General features: G+C 34.0%; 1 protein-coding gene across 2 annotated transcripts; it reads left to right on the forward strand.

Moving 5' to 3' along the window:
- Positions 1–924: 924 nt before the first annotated feature.
- On the forward strand, positions 925–3,833 carry LOC127732733 (glutathione peroxidase 2-like). Of its 2 annotated transcripts, none has more exons than XM_052241931.1 (2): positions 925–1,350; positions 3,287–3,833. In XM_052241931.1, the coding sequence occupies exons 1-2, from the start codon at positions 1,111–1,113 to the stop codon at positions 3,638–3,640; spliced, it is 594 nt and encodes a 197-aa protein (XP_052097891.1). In that variant the 5' UTR covers positions 925–1,110; the 3' UTR covers positions 3,641–3,833. The 2 variants fall into 2 exon arrangements, with proteins under 2 accessions (XP_052097891.1, XP_052097890.1); XM_052241930.1 differs by lacking the exon at positions 925–1,350 and adding an exon at positions 2,627–2,915.
- Positions 3,834–16,939: the final 13,106 nt, after the last annotated feature.

Consider the following 16,939-nt stretch of genomic DNA (forward strand, 5'->3'; position numbering starts at 1 on the left):
TCGATGTCTGTTGTTTACATGTGTTTGTGTTTGTGTTTGTGTTTGCGTTTGCGTTTGTTTTAGTGTATATGCTATTTATATAGTTTTTCTTCTTTTCTGTTTCGCTATTTTGTAATGTCTTAGTAATCCCCCATATTTGATCAGTGGATTAACTGGTGATTGCATAACGTCAAGTACCAAATATAACATTCATATGCAGGTCAATAAAGTATTCATGAGTTATAGATATACGATGCTTTTGACTAGGAATATTTTTACGTGCTATCCTATAAAGTAACAATCTCCAAGGTGACCATCACATCATTATATTCGGACACATTATTCTGATTCCGAGTCGACCAGTCTTTTCTCTTACTCCCAGAAGTAGGTGCTTTTCGAAGAAGAAGCAAATAATAATTTATAAGTATTAAGTTTGACCGAGCCGGTGATCAGAACTCTTTGATTTAACAAGAAGGTGCTCAAACACACGACCACTCGCACTCGAGTCCGTTTAAACGCATCGAGACGGTATTCCATATCTAATATTTTTCATCATTGATGATCATTGATTTGCTGGCTCATGTGACTTCGGTGCTTTAATAGGTAACACCTTCTTCCCTCTATCTTTTAATCGGTGTTTAATGAAAAATTGAAACACAAAATAAAATAAGTATTGAAGAACATCTAAAAGAAGTCACGTAGAAAATCATGCACATGCGGAATATTGAGGAAGTAAAACGACTAACATGAAATAAAGTATAAATTGCTACAGTAAAAGCATCTTAAATTAGAGTTACAAATATAGGCGTTTTACGGGAAGGTCAATTTAAATTCAAGTTACCGTGAATTCAAGAATATAAATGTATTTTGTATACTGTTTTATTAGAAGATCAAAACCTATTTATTCATATCCTTCCTCATCATAATACATCCGTACAACTGTCAATATATTACAACCTACACTTTCACATTAAATGCACTTCACTTTCACTAACTTGACGATTTTTACATATCGTTGTTGAAGGCGAAACTTTAAACATTGAACACGTGAGCTGTTATTGACTGATTAATGCAAACACTGTATAAAGTCATAGATCCGGGTTAACAACAAACAGTTATCTGTTCACAGTCATGGAAGACAGCAGAAGTTCAGCATCGATCAAAAATTTTCATCAATTTTCGGCCTTTAAATGTGTACCTAAGAAGAAAGTTAATTTTAGTGACTTCAAGGGAAAAGTTATACTTGTGGAAAATGTAGCCTCTCTCTGAGGAACAACTGTAAGGGATTTTACCCAGATGAACCAGTTGATCGACAAATTTGGAGATAAGCTGGTTATCCTGGGATTTCCCTGTAATCAGTTCGGACATCAGGTATAGTACTTTTTTCTTATATACAGGTATCTGGCAAACTGGTATCACTGTTCCCGTAATGGTTTGGATATAAGAGTAAGATGGTTATGGTTTGACTTCCTGTAACCAGTTTGTATTTCAGTAAAGTTAAACTATAGTTAATTTTGGTTCTGTTATAAATTTGGATAGCCGGTACAGTCAACAACTGAATAAGCAAGTAACCAGTTTGAAAAATCGGAGCTGTTGGTATATTATGGAACCATGGAAACACCGGTGATATGCCATGAAAATTTGCACAAATTAACTCTGTTTGAAGGATCTAATGCCTTTTGATACCACATTAAAAAAGTTAGGCAATAGATATGTTTTAAGAATATTAATCGGCGCTTTAAATAAACACGTTATATAAAACCACGATATAGTGTAAAACCTATTTTAGATTTAAAGTAAAAGAAAAGAAAGATTAGAATTTAAACTTTTATACATTTAACTTGTAATCGTGTTAAGAGATGTGTCGTTATGATCGGTGCCCGATCGGTGCCCGAGACATAAATGATACGAATAGTCTAACTCGTTGGGGCAAGAACACATGCAGACTGTCATAATTATGTGCATATATAATTGCAAGTTTATGGAGCCTATTTACCTAGCTCCTTGTAAATGGCTTTTTTGTTAGTCTGATTTAATCAATAAAACATTGTCTATACACATTTGGTCAACTTTATTAGTTGAATCAACAAATGCTTTTTCATCAGACCTGACAGTATATATATAAAGGTTACAAAATGAACCGACACGTTCCTGTACGCATGCAATATTATAACTTATTCCAAGGAAAACTTCTAACTATCGCTTACATAAACAAGATTAATAAATGAATAATTAACGCACGTTCAGTTAATATTGCAAATGTCTCTACAGATAAATTGTGAATTTCCGACGCATGAGCAATTCCTGAAAGCTGGCACATAAACCAAATCAATGCGGCCTCCTAATTTTAGTATAAAATAAAATTTTTATTCAAAATATATAACTTCTTAAAAATTCAAACAGTAAATACACGACACAATAAAGTACTAAAGAACGTACGACCTTAAGTCATTGAAACAATTGAATCGAATCCATGTACTGCAGGCCCTAGTCTAGAAAAGTTGAATATTGACAAGTTATTTAAAGGTAGACTACATTAATTATACAATTATATGCATTCTAAGTATCATTTGTTTTATCAACCTGGAGATTTTAACAAATTTATTGAACTATGAATTACATTGATCGAATATGAATATATACACAAATGAATACCCGCCTTCTTACACCTGTCTTAACATAAACACACCACAAACATGTCTGCTTACGTAAAATGTCCGGTTCAGTATAAGACAATTTATGACTTTACAGCTAAAGATCTTAAAGGAAATGTTGTCAACCTAAGCAAATTTAAAGGGAAATTAATTCTTTTGATGAATGTGGCTTCTATGTGAGGAACAACAAGCAGGGATTTCCTTCAAATGAACGAGCTTGTTTCACGGTTTGGAGATAAGCTTGTGGTATTGGGATTTCCTTCTAACCAGTTCGGGCATCAGGTAAGTAATTTCAGAAAAGTCAAGATTGATGAAAATCCATGGATGAAAATCTAAGGAGGGTTCATTATTCAAAATGTTTCAGCAACCTACAAATATTTCAATATACGATTGTGTTCATTGCTGAAGGCTGTACGGTGACCGATAGTTGCTAACATCTACGTTATTTGGTCTCTGGTGAATATTTGTATCGTTGGCAATCATACCACACTTCCTTATTTTTAATGAAGAGAAAGATTTAAAAGTGTTTTTTCTTCTTCGCCAATTGGCAAGTTCCCACTGATCTCTCATGTAATTTTCTATCACTTGCATCGTTTCAACAACATTACGATAGTTTCAATAATTATTTACAAAGTTTTTTATTCTCATTGCAGGAAAATGGAAATGGCGAAGAAATCCTGAATGCCCTTGAGCATGTTCGACCAGGGAAAGGATTTAAACCTAAATTTCCGTTGTTTGAGAAGTGTGATGTAAATGGTAAAGATGCTCATCCAATATTTGTATATCTTCGTGAACGCCTTCCACTTCCAAGCGACGATGTTGTTAGCTTCATGAAATCACCATTATCTATTATATGGGAGCCGGTGACAAGAACTGATATCGCATGGAACTTTGAAAAATTCTTAATAGACCCCGATGGAAAACCATTCAAACGTTATAGTAGATATTTTCAAACGATTAATATTCAAAGCGATATAAAAATGTTAATAGAAAAACACAAAGTTTAGACAAAAAATATTTAGGTCTGACATTTTAATGTTTAGTCGACATGGTTTTATCTCCTTGTAAGAAAGGTATTTGTAGTGTATGATTGTTACACTAAAAAAGTTTTGTGTAAAACATGGTGTGACAGGATGTGTTTTTACAAACCTTTTTTACAAAGGGACAATATATGTTGTCTAGAATAAAATGTATACAATATGTTATTTACAAATGCAATGCCCACACGTTTAACGTCCGTCTCCCCCTGGCTCTCCGTCACGTCCAAAGACCAATTTAGCCTGGCTAAATTAAGTTTCATCACTTTTTTATGTCTATAGTAGGCTATATATGCCATAATAATGGGTTGATCATTTTTAAGAGAAATTTCGGCAATATGTATGGGAAGTATCTCATAAAAAATCTCGCTAAATCCTGATAGAAAAATGCAAATTACTGTGTGTTTGTTTATTCCACATTAGCTAGAGGTAAACGGGAGGGTTGAGATCTCACAAAACATGTTTAACCCCGCCGCATTTTTGCGCTTGTCCCACGTCAAGAACCTCTAGCCTTTGATAGTCCTGTGTGTTTTTCAAATTTTGGTTCATTTGTATGTTTCGGAGTTTAGTGTGGCGTCCATTTCGCTTAATCTAGTATATACATTATTGTTTAGGGGCCAGCTGAAGTCCGCCACCAGGTACGGGATTTTCTGGCTGCGTTGAAGACCCATTGGTCCCGACGGTCTTATGCTGTTTTCTGCTCTTTGGTTCGGGTTGTTGCATCTTTGACACATTTCCCATTCCCGTGCTCAATTATAAAGTAATAGAGAAAATTGTTCATTTATTCATCAAAATCGAAATATTCTTATTTAAGTTTAATGTCATATTACAAGTTTTAATGGAGTTCAATGGCTAGTTTCTATAAGTCATATGGATTCCTAAGTGTAAAAAATTAATGGTACAATGTTGGAATATTTAAGACGTCTTAGTAAATTAAGCGAGAAACCAATATCTTACAAAGAATTGAAAACGATCTTTGTTACTTAAAACAATGTTCCTTTTTTCCACTCATATGATTTCCAGGAAAATAGCTATATCATTTCCTACGTGACGAGGAAACAAAACCAGTTTACTAGTATTGTAATACCTTGTACTGATAAGTTATAATTAATTTCCCTGTATTTTATCTATTTACCAACACAAATATTTAAAAAATAGAAACAAGATATTAGTTTTAAAAGAAGTGTATGTCTTTGGTTCGCTAGTGTCACGCAATCTTTGGATTACTATGTATATACCTATGAGGCCTCTCTGTGATACCCTTTGAAATTGCAATATGCATTCATGTCTTCAAACTGATCAACTGATAAAAAGCCAATTGTTTAAAACAGGAACGTAGCGAGTAAAACAAAGCCATGCAGTATGTATTATTTACACCATGATGTCGTTGAAAGAAATTGGATGCCCTTTTCAATAACATATGATCAAATCGCTGAAAGACCCCCTTCTAAATTATTGAAAACTATCATTCTGCATTGACAATAATATCTTGGTGTAAATTAGTCGCACCCGTTCGGGCTAACGCCTTCAAGGTGTATCTTATACATGTCTCTGGTAAAAAGCAGATGCAGATGATGAAAGTGTTAATGCTTTTAAATAAGATAACGGCACAACGGTGCGTTGGGTAAGAAAGTGTAATAGGTTGGAACTTACGATCGTATACATTAACCAAATGAATAATCAATGTCAGACAAGTAACACCTGTTTTGAGTCTGACTTTGTGACAGCTTTTACAGATACCAGTCTCTGCTCAATTTTCAACGATCGATAAACCCAATTACTAATTGATACAAAATGTCAATTTACACTGTAAGGGAATAGTCTGTAAATTGTCATATCCATCAAATCCTAATATTTAACAACAAAAATGACTTCAAGCTAACTAGAATAACTTAGAGGATTTTGTACTGATATAACCCAACATGTTTGCATACTCAAGAAATATACTAATACACATTATTTGTGTTTAAACAAAAAATAAAAAAACGTCAGTTTACACATCATCACTTAAGGAAATAGTTTGTAAATAACTTTACACATCAAATCCTAATATAAAAAAATGACTGCAAGCCAACTAGAATAACTTAGAGGATTTTGTACTTATATAACCCAGCATGTTTGAATACTCAAGAAAAGTATAATAAACATTATTTCTAAACAAAAATTACAAAACTTCAATTTAGACATCATCACATATTAAAGGGAATAATTTGTAAATTGCTATATCCATCAAATCCTGATATTCTAAAAAAAAAAAAAAATGGCTGAAAGCCAACTAAATAACTTGGAAGATTTTATACTATATAACCCAATATGGTTGCACACTCAAGAAAAGTATAATGAATAATGAAAAAAAAAAACATTAAACGGTAAGAGGTCTTTTCATAAATCTGCAGTGCAGAAATGAATAAATTGGAAATTCCTCCTTTTTCTCTATTAGAAAACCCGGAATACTATTTGACATTTATACTTTTTTTCATTCAGATAAAATCCTACCAATAATATACTTTGAATATGTTGAGTCCCTTTACAGTTAATCAATGCTTATAAAGGGGACTAGGTTGTAAGTGCAGCTGTGAAACGTAGAACATTTCGACAAGTAAACTTTTGTTATACAGACATGAGTACCTTTTGGCATGCCGAATCTTGTTAAAATAGTTAGCATTTTCTTGCATGTCACTTTTGTATAGATTCTCCAACAATTTACATAATATTATTACATATAAAAATTAGGTGCATGCAATACCTATCCAATTGAAAAAAAAAAAGAAGCGTACCACAATTCCACACAGCAGATATCGGTAACCCTTACAGCAAAAACACAAGGCAAAGCAATTTTGTATGTTTACTTCTCATTCAAATGGAAACCATATATGCTCCTCTTCTAATCTTAATTACCACCTTGTATCTTTATTTGTACTAGGATTTCTCAAGAAGAATTTTAAAAAAAAGTTAGCACTATACTTTGACTTCACATTCCGCAAAAAAGTTGGTAATTTCTTTTAATAATTATAGCGACTATGTTGATTTCTTCTATCCGATTTAACTAGAAATTAAGACACCACAGATAGTTAAGTCTGTGCTATGCAGGAAGATGACACTGAGGGTTGGTTGAGAACTAAAACTTATATAAGAGAAGACTTCAATTTCTCCCACTGTATACTTTTTGCAGAAGGGAATGGGAAAAAATCAACTTTAATCAATTATTTGTATAGTTTCTCCCCATGAAATGAAAATTCTAACATTGTTAGTGCTCTCAAGCCTACATTTTTGTCATATTTTTTTTATGAAATTCATACCAAAGGTTTATATCAGAAATGTCTTGGACAAATTTGAAAATCAATGCCAATCAGCTTTACAGGAATTATGTCCCTTTGAAACGTAATTTATATTGAACATTGCATTGTAAGCACTCTCATATTATCTGTGAGATCTTCGAAGAGTTCGATAATCAACGCTGATCAACTATTTTTACAGGAGTTAATGCACATTTGAAATAGAAATTATATAAAAAATAACACATGCCGTTACTTGCAGGATTTTTTTTAATGTTTGAAAGAATCCCTGAAAAATTATTATGGAGTTATTGCCTTGTATCTATGACTATTATACTAATTGTATAATAGTCCCAGCTTGTACAGATAAAATATGTGCATCAGCCTGGTTCATTGGAGCTCTGTTCTTTTATTTTATGTAGCAACATTCCAGCAGTAACTGCATATAGAACATAACTTTTTCACATATTAGATGGCCAAGGCTTATTTCCTACTATGATTTCCAAGACAGGGGAGTGCTGCTAATAATATAAAATGAATGAGATGCGGCATGATTGCCAATGAGACAATTAGCCACCGAAGTTCAAGTGAAGTGGATGTAAGCAATTATAAGCAACCATGGCGCCTTCAACAACGAGAGTAAAGAGCTGCGCCATGAGCGCATGATACGCCCGTCGCTTTTTCAACGAATAAAGTTCCCCTCAATGTCATATCAGAAATTTATAAAAAAAACTAAAGGGAGATTGTTTCAATAGATATAAATCAGTCACCAAAGTTTCATGAAAACTGCTCAAAGCACTTTTGAGTTATTGTCTGAAAACTGGAAAATCCCCCTTTTTTATGAATAAAATCCCATAACTCGGAAACGAAAATCTAAAATTTATAAAAATCGAAAGAGAGCTTAAGTCAATAGATTTAAACAATTCACCAAAGTTTTATGCAAATTGGTTAAAGCGATTTTGAGTTATTGTCCGACATGTTGACGACGGACGGACGGACAACGGTATACCATAATAGTAAACGGGCGTATAAAACCCATACCGTATAGTTGGCTTTAAAAGGCCCCTACATGAAAAATATGAAACAATTCAGTTGAGAAAACGTACGGCCTAATCTATAACAATAGAATTTACAACAAAACAAATATGACAGACATGAACCAACGACAACCACTGAACCATAGGCTCCTGACTTGGGACAGGCACATGGAGAATGTGGCCGGGTTAAACATATAGGAAAGCTATTGAACAAATGGTTTTTAGTGGTTAAGTTGAAGTCATCTCTTCGAAAGATTTAAGGGCACCATCATAATATGGTTGGCCATTATGAAATATCTGTTTCCACACATATATGTTCCTTTGATATGGCAACAATCCCAATATTTATGAAATCCCCAAACACAACTTATCAATTGATTTTAAATTGTCAAGAGCATGACAGGTGCTACCAGTGGAACAGGAATTGTTCACCTTTACCAAGCTCCTAGGTTCATCCCCTCTTTTAGTGGTGTTTGTGTTGTTAATATACATGTAGTCACCCATATAAGATATTTGTGATACCTTATTTTTCAGGGTCTCTGATATTTCTATCTGTCATGGTCCTGTCTATCCTATGCTTAGGAAACTATTTGTAATTTAATTTTAGACTTTCCACATTTTGTCTTGTTTAACAATACATGTACTGATGGTTTATGAATTCGGTAATGTCATAGGATTAGATAAAGTGTCATGTACCAAAACATAACGACTTGAGGCCTTATCACATACTATATGTATTTAGCATGGATAATGGAGCAGGTGTCACAAGTAGAGAGGGAACTGCTAACCCTTCTGGAGCAAATAACCATCCATCCCTTTTGAGTTGCTCAATCTTCCATGTATTTTTGTAAAGTGTTTTGTGGACTTTTGTCTTTTGTCTTTTTCGGTCGAGCATGTGTTTTTGTACTGTGTTTTGTGGACTGTCTTTTGGATTTTTCGGTCGATCATGTGTTTTTGTATTGTGTTTTGTTGATGGTATTTTGAATTTTTTACGGTCAAGCATGTATTTTTGTATAGTGTTTTGTCTTTTGGATTTTTGGTCAAACATGTATTTTTGTACAGTGTTTTGTGGACTGTCTTTTGGATTTTTCGGTCGAGCATGTGTTTTGTTGATGGTCTTTTGGATTTACGGTCAAGCATGTATTTTTGTATAGTGTTTTGTCTTCTGGATTTTTCGGTCAAGCATGTATTTTTGTATAGTGTTTTGTCTTTTGGATTTTTGGTCAAACATGTACTTTTGTACAGTGTTTTGTGGACTGTTTTGTCTTTTTGATTTTTCGGTCAAGCATGTATTTTTGTATAGTGTTTTGTCTTTTGGATTTTTGGTCAAATATGTATTTTTGTACAGTGTTTTGTGGATTGTCTTTGGGATTTTTCGGTCGAGCATGTTTTTGTATTGTGTTTTGTGGACTGTTTTGTCGATTTTCGGTCAAGCATGTGTTTTTGTATTGTGTTTTGTGGACTGTCTTTTGGATTTCTCGGTCGAACATGTGTTTTTGTATTGTGTTTTGTGGACTGTCTTTTGGATTTTTCGGTCGAGCATGTGTTTTTGTATTGTTTTTTGTTGATGGTCTTTTGGATTTACGGTCAAGCATGTATTTTTGTATAGTGTTTTGTCTTCTGGATTTTTCGGTCAAGCATGTATTTTTGTATAGTGTTTTGTCTTTTGGATTTTTGGTCAAGCATGTATTTTTGTACAGTGTTTTGTGGACTGCCTTTTGGATTTTGGATTTTTTGGGTCAAGCATGTATTTTGTAAAGTGTTTTGTCTTTTGGATTTTTGGTCAAGCATGTATTTTTGTACAGTGTTTTGTGGACTGCCTTTTGGATTTTTCGGTCGAGCATGTATTTTGTATTGTGTTTTGTGGACTGTCTTTTGGATTTTCGGTCAAGCATGTGTTTTTGTATTGTGTTTTGTGGACTGTCTTTTGGATTTTCGGTCAAGCATGTGTTTATGTAATGTGTTTTGTGGACTGTCTTTTGGATTTTTCGGTCGAGCATGTGTTTTTGTATTGTGTTGTGGACTGTCTTTTGGATTTTCGATCGAGCATGTGTTTTTGTATTGTGTTTTTTTTTATGGTATTTTGAATTTTTTACGGTCAAGCATGTATTTTTGTATAGTGTTTTGTCTTTTGGATAATCGGTCAAACATGTATTTTTGTACAGTGTTTTGTGGACTGTCTTTTGGATTTTTCGGTCGAGCATGTGTTTTGTTGATGGTCTTTTGGATTTACGGTCAAGCATGTATTTTTGTATAGTGTTTTGTCTTCTGGATTTTTCGGTCAAGCATGTATTTTTGTATAGTGTTTTGTCTTTTGGATTTTTGGTCAAACATGTACTTTTGTACAGTGTTTTGTGGACTGTTTTGTCTTTTTGATTTTTCGGTCAAGCATGTATTTTTGTATAGTGTTTTGTCTTTTGGATTTTTGGTCAAATATGTATTTTTGTACAGTGTTTTGTGGATTGTCTTTGGGATTTTTCGGTCGAGCATGTTTTTGTATTGTGTTTTGTGGACTGTTTTGTCGATTTTCGGTCAAGCATGTGTTTTTGTATTGTGTTTTGTGGACTGTCTTTTGGATTTCTCGGTCGAACATGTGTTTTTGTATTGTGTTTTGTGGACTGTCTTTTGGATTTTTCGGTCGAGCATGTGTTTTTGTATTGTGTTTTGTTGATGGTCTTTTGGATTTACGGTCAAGCATGTATTTTTGTATAGTGTTTTGTCTTCTGGATTTTTCGGTCAAGCATGTATTTTTGTATAGTGTTTTGTCTTTTGGATTTTTGGTCAAGCATGTATTTTTGTACAGTGTTTTGTGGACTGCCTTTTGGATTTTGGATTTTTTGGGTCAAGCATGTATTTTGTAAAGTGTTTTGTCTTTTGGATTTTTGGTCAAGCATGTATTTTTGTACAGTGTTTTGTGGACTGCCTTTTGGATTTTTCGGTCGAGCATGTATTTTGTATTGTGTTTTGTGGACTGTCTTTTGGATTTTCGGTCAAGCATGTGTTTTTGTATTGTGTTTTGTGGACTGTCTTTTGGATTTTCGGTCAAGCATGTGTTTATGTAATGTGTTTTGTGGACTGTCTTTTGGATTTTTCGGTCGAGCATGTGTTTTTGTATTGTGTTGTGGACTGTCTTTTGGATTTTCGATCGAGCATGTGTTTTTGTATTGTGTTTTTTTTTATGGTATTTTGAATTTTTTACGGTCAAGCATGTATTTTTGTATAGTGTTTTGTCTTTTGGATAATCGGTCAAGCATGTATTTTTGTACTGTGCTTTGTGGACTGTTTTGTCTTTTGGATTTTTTTGGTCAAGCATGTATTTTGTATAGTGTTGTCTTTTGGATAACCGGTCAAGCATGTATTTTTGTACAGTGTTTTGTGTACTGTTTTGTCTTTTGGATTTTTCGGTCAAGCATGTATTTCTGTATAGTGTTTTGTCTTTTGGATTTTTTGGTCTAACATGTATTTTTGTACAGTGTTTTGTGGACTATTTTGTCTTTTGGATTTTTTTGGTGAAACATGTATTTTGTAGTGTTTTGTCTTTTGGATAATCGGTCGAGCATGTATTTTTGTACAGTGATTTGTGGACTGTTTTGCCTTTTGGATTTTTCGGTCAAGCATGTATTTTTGTATAGTGTTTTGTCTTTTGGATTTTTGGTCAAACGTGTATTTTTGTACAGTGTTTTGTGGACTGTCTTTTAGATTTTTCGGTCGAGCATGTGTTTTTGTATTGTGTTTTGTGGACTGTCTTTTGGATTTTCGGTCAAGCATGTGTTTTTGTATTGTGTTTTGTGGACTGTCTTTTGGATTTTTCGGTCGAGCATGTGTTTTTGTATTGTGTTTTGTGGACTGTCTTTTGGATTTTCGGTCGAGCATGTGTTTTTATATTGTGTTTTGTGGACTGTCTTTTGGATTTTTCGGTCGAGCATGTGTTTTTGTATTGTGTTTTGTTGATGGTCTTTTGGATTTACGGTCAAGCATGTATTTTTGTATAGTGTTTTGTCTTTTGGATTTTTGGTCAAACATGTATTTTTGTACAGTGTTTTGTGGACTGTCTTTGGGATTTTTCGGTCGAGCATGTTTTTGTATTGTGTTTTGTGGACTGTCTTTTGGATTTTCGGTCAAGCACGTGTTTTTGTATTGTGTTTTGTGGACTGTCTTATGGATTTTTCGGTCGAGCATGTGTTTTTGTATTGTGTTTTGTGGACTGTCTTTTGGATTTTCGATCAAGCATGTGTTTTTGTATTGTGTTTTGTGGACTGTCTTTTGGATTTTTCGGTCGAGCATGTGTTTTTGTATTGTGTTTTGTGGACTATGTTTTGGATTTTCGGTCAATCATGTGTTTTTGTATTGTGTTTTGTTGATGGTATTTTGGATTTTTTACGGTTAAGCATGTATTTTTGTATAGTGTTTTGTCTTTTATTTTTTTGGTCAAACATGTATTTTTTTACAGTGTTTTGTGGACTGTTTTGTCTTTTTGAATTTTTTTGGTCAAGCATGTATTTTGTATAGTGTTTTGTCTTTTGGATAATCGGTCAAGCATGTATTTTTGTACAGTGTTTTGTGGACTGTTTTGTCTTTTGGATTTTTGGTCAAACGTGTATTTTTGTGGACTGTTTTGTCTTTTAGATTTTTTTTGTCAAGCATGTATTTTGTATAGTGTTTTGTCTTTTAGATAATCGGTCAAGCGTGTATTTTAGTAGAGTGCTTTGTGGACTGTTTTGTCTTTTGGATTTTTTTGTTCAAGCATGTATTTTTGTACAGTGTTTTGTGGACTGTTTTGTCTTTTGGATTTTTGGGTCAATCATGTATTTTTGTATAGTGTTTTGTCTTTTGGATTTTTGGTCAAACATGTATTTTTGTACAGTGTTTTGTGGACTGTTTTGTCTTTTAGATTTTTTTGGTCAAGCATGTATTTTGTATAGTGTTTTGTCTTTTAGATAATCGGTCAAGCATGTATTTTAGTACAGTGCTTTGTAGACTGTTTTGTCTTTTGGATTTTTTTGGTCAAGCATGTATTTTGTATAGTGTTTTGTCTTTTGGATTTTTTTGGTCAAGCATGTATTTTGTATAGTGTTTTGTCTTTTGGATTTTTGGTCAAGCATGTATTTTTGTACAGTGTTTTGTGGACTGTCTTTTGGATTTTTCGGTCGAGCATGTGTTTTTATATTGTGTTTTGTGGACTGTCTTTTGGATTTTCGGTCAAGCATGTGTTTTTGTATTGTGTTTTGTAGTCTGTCTTTTGGATTTTTGGTCGAGCATGTGTTTTTGTATTGTGTTTTGTGGACTGTCTTTTGGATTTTGGGTCAAGCATGTGTTTTTGTAATGTGTTTTGAGGACTGTCTTTTGGATTTTTCGGTCGAGCATGTGTTTTTGTATTGTGTTTTGTGGACTGTCTTTTGGATTTTTCGATCGAGCATGTGTTTTGTTGATGGTATTTTGAATTTTTTACGGTCAAGCATGTTTTTTTGTATAGTGTTTTGTCTTTTGGATAATCGGTCAAGCATGTATTTTTGTACTGTGCTTTGTGGACTGTTTTGTCTTTTGGATTTTTTTGGTCAAGCATGTATTTTGTATAGTGTTGTCTTTTGGATAACCGGTCAAGCATGTATTTTTGTACAGTGTTTTGTGTACTGTTTTGTCTTTTGGATTTTTCGGTCAAGCATGTATTTTTGTATAGTGTTTTGTCTTTTGGATTTTTTGGTCTAACATGTATTTTTGTACAGTGTTTTGTGGACTATTTTGTCTGTTGGATTTTTTGGTGAAGCATGTATTTTGTAGTGTTTTGTCTTTTGGATAATCGGTCAAGCATGTATTTTTGTACAGTGATTTGTGGACTGTTTTGTCTTTTGGATTTTTCGGTCAAGCATGTATTTTTGTATAGTGTTTTGTCTTTTGGATTTTTGGTCAAACATGTATTTTGTATAGTGAGTAAGCAAAAGTTTTAAAGTAAATTGACCATGACTGAGGGGGCAAGGCCAAATATTCTCCATGGAAATGAGATGTGCAAATGCTTATACAACTGAACACCAATTAACATTGGCCTACCACTAATGGTTCCCCTTGAACTGACCTAATCAAAAACTAATACATGTAAACTATGAAAAGTTTCAAAGTCAATAGACCTTGACTGAGGGGGCGGGGCCAAATAATCCCTATGGTAATGAGATGTGCCAATGCTAATACAACTGCATACCAAATATCATTGACCTACCACTAGTGGTTCACCATGAACTAGACCTAATCACAAACTAATACATTGTTGAAGCCGCCGTCGCCGCCGCTGGAAACAGCATACCTATGTCTCGCTTTTTGACTCCGTCAAGGCGAGACAAAAATCAGTTGAAAAAGGCTTCACTCATCAGATGGATACAAACAGAAATACATCTAACAAAAATACAGAGATGACGTGGATGGGTACTTATACATCCCCATATCAAAAAGACACCAAGTACAGATCTGAGAGTATTTGCAGTTACCGACAGCTAGTTCAAAGCCAATAACAACTAATAAAAATCAAAGCACTGTAAGCGCTGTAGGCAGTTAACCAAAAACCAAGGGCAAACGTAATAGAAGAACTGTGGCAGTGTTGCTTCAATTTTTTTTTTTAAGATTTGAAAGAACATTAAACACTTGTATATTGTACATTTATGTTTATCTAATGAATAGATTATTAAGGCAAATTAATTAATATTTCATCAAGGTTTTCAAAAGCAATGCATATATATCAATGTAAATGACCCCCATCTTCACCCCAAGTCCATGATGTCACTCCATACCAAGTTTGGAATAAAATGTTGGTGATTATAAAACAGTTGGTCAAACATTCATGGGCTTTACACTGCTTGAAAGATTTAAATGATTTCTTTAAAATGAGCCATAAATGAAAATTATTATAGGCCCAGAAATAATTCAAAAAATAATTAATGTAAATTAATTTAACATAGACTCATTTTTTGCATCAATAAAATTTTATAATAAACAAGAAATAATTGTAACAGGATGCCGTCTCCCAAACAAAGCTCCCATAATTCGTCATTCCCATGGTCACCTGACATTGGGCAAAGTCCAGTACATATTTGTTTGGTCTAGTAAAGTGATATGCATATGTGACGCCTAGGGGATTGACCCTGTATGTCAGTCAATTCTTTTTGAAATGACGAACAGGAATAAATATGGTTTAGGAGTGGGTATCTCGACCATTTACAAGTTCTCAAACAGGAGGGGGTGGGTGACCCCAGGGACTCCCCCTATATTTCATTTGATTTGTTTTATTGTCCCATACATAAATATATATGGTTTAGGGGTGGGGATCTCGACCATTTCCAAGTTCTCAAAAAGTAGGGGGTGAGGTGACCCCAGGGACTCCCCATATATTTCATTTGATTTGTTATATTGTCCCATACATGAGTATATATGGTTAAGGGATGGGGATCTCAACCGTTTACAAGTTCTCAAACAGGTTGGGGTGCCTGAGAGACCCCAAGGACTCCTCCTATATTTCATTTGATTTGTTTTATTGTCCCATACTTGAATATATATGGTTTAGGGGTGGGGATCTCGACCATTTCCAATTTCTCAAATAGGAGGGGGTGGGGTGACACCAGGGACTCCCCATATATTTCATTTGATTTGTTATATTGTCCCATACATGAATATATATGGTTTAGGGGTGGGGATCTCGACCGTTTACAAGTTCTCAAACAGAAGGGGGTGGTTGACACCGGGTACTCCCCCAAATTATTTTCATTTGATTTGTTTTATTGTCCCATACAAGTATATATATGGTTTAGGGGTGGGGATTGCGACCGTTTACAAGATAAAAGCACATTTTTAAATTGAAGGGGGTTGGGATGACCCCCCAGGGACTCACCCTATACTTTATTTGATTTGTTTTATTGTCCTATACTCATTACTGAAGACCGTGTGTGTCTATCACTTACTGTTTTCAAGAAATAGTCATTTGAAAATTTAAAAAATAAAACCCTGTAGGGTTCTACAGTAAACCCATCCCTTCTTTAGGCCCCTCAAAATACCCCTAAATAGACCCCAATGCACAAACAAAAGATTGATGGCTCCGCTAGACATGTTAGCCTAACATTTTATGAAACCCTAAGTAAATCTGACAAGCGGTCTGAGCTGTCTTCTTAGACAGTTCGAGCTGATTCGGTCCGACTTGTCTCGGGGACGAGTTGTCCACATTACTTAAAACATCCCATCAACGTTGATTTCCAGATCTGTGTCATGACCTTGTTTCATTCATAAAACAACAACCTTATTTGGCAAGATATTAAAGTTGTAACATTAGCGCCAACTTAGATATATAACTTTATTTCCTCTATCATAGAGATTTGTTGTACATGAACAATATTCCTGCACATTTTGCCATTTGGGAAATATAAACTACTTGTTACTACAGATTTTCAGCGATGAAATATTTCATACAATTGTTCTTTGACATCTTAGCCAAAAGCACAGGGGATAATAAACTACGTACGGATTTCTATTGAGCACTATTTCCTAGGTGCAACTTCAAATATTATGGGTCGTTTGACGATCATTCAAGGTTATTCTGGTTATATTTTTTGTATTCCAGAATTAAAAGTATGAAAAAAATATCCATTTAGTTATAAATAACATATCAGCCTGCTGGATTATAACAATGGCACTTTTTTCAGCATTCGTTGGGAAGAACACAAATCTAGGGTGCTAGCATAAGGCAGCTTAACTGCCTAAAAATCATGCATCCAAGACTAAACTGAAGTCAGAGCGGATTAGAATTACAGATATAAAGATAATTGCAACTGTCTATGCCACTGATATTGGGTCAATCTTTCCATCTACAAAAAGACAAAAAGACAAAACAAATGCATGCTAATGAAATTACTAACTTTTCTACTATTTTCTATTGTCATTATTGATTTGTGTGAACAGGTTTCTATAGATTATGAAAGAAATAC

The sequence above is a fragment of the Mytilus californianus genome, unplaced genomic scaffold (genome assembly GCF_021869535.1).
Source record: "Mytilus californianus isolate M0D057914Y unplaced genomic scaffold, xbMytCali1.0.p SCAF_26, whole genome shotgun sequence".
NCBI classification, from domain to species: Eukaryota; Metazoa; Mollusca; class Bivalvia; order Mytilida; family Mytilidae; genus Mytilus; species Mytilus californianus.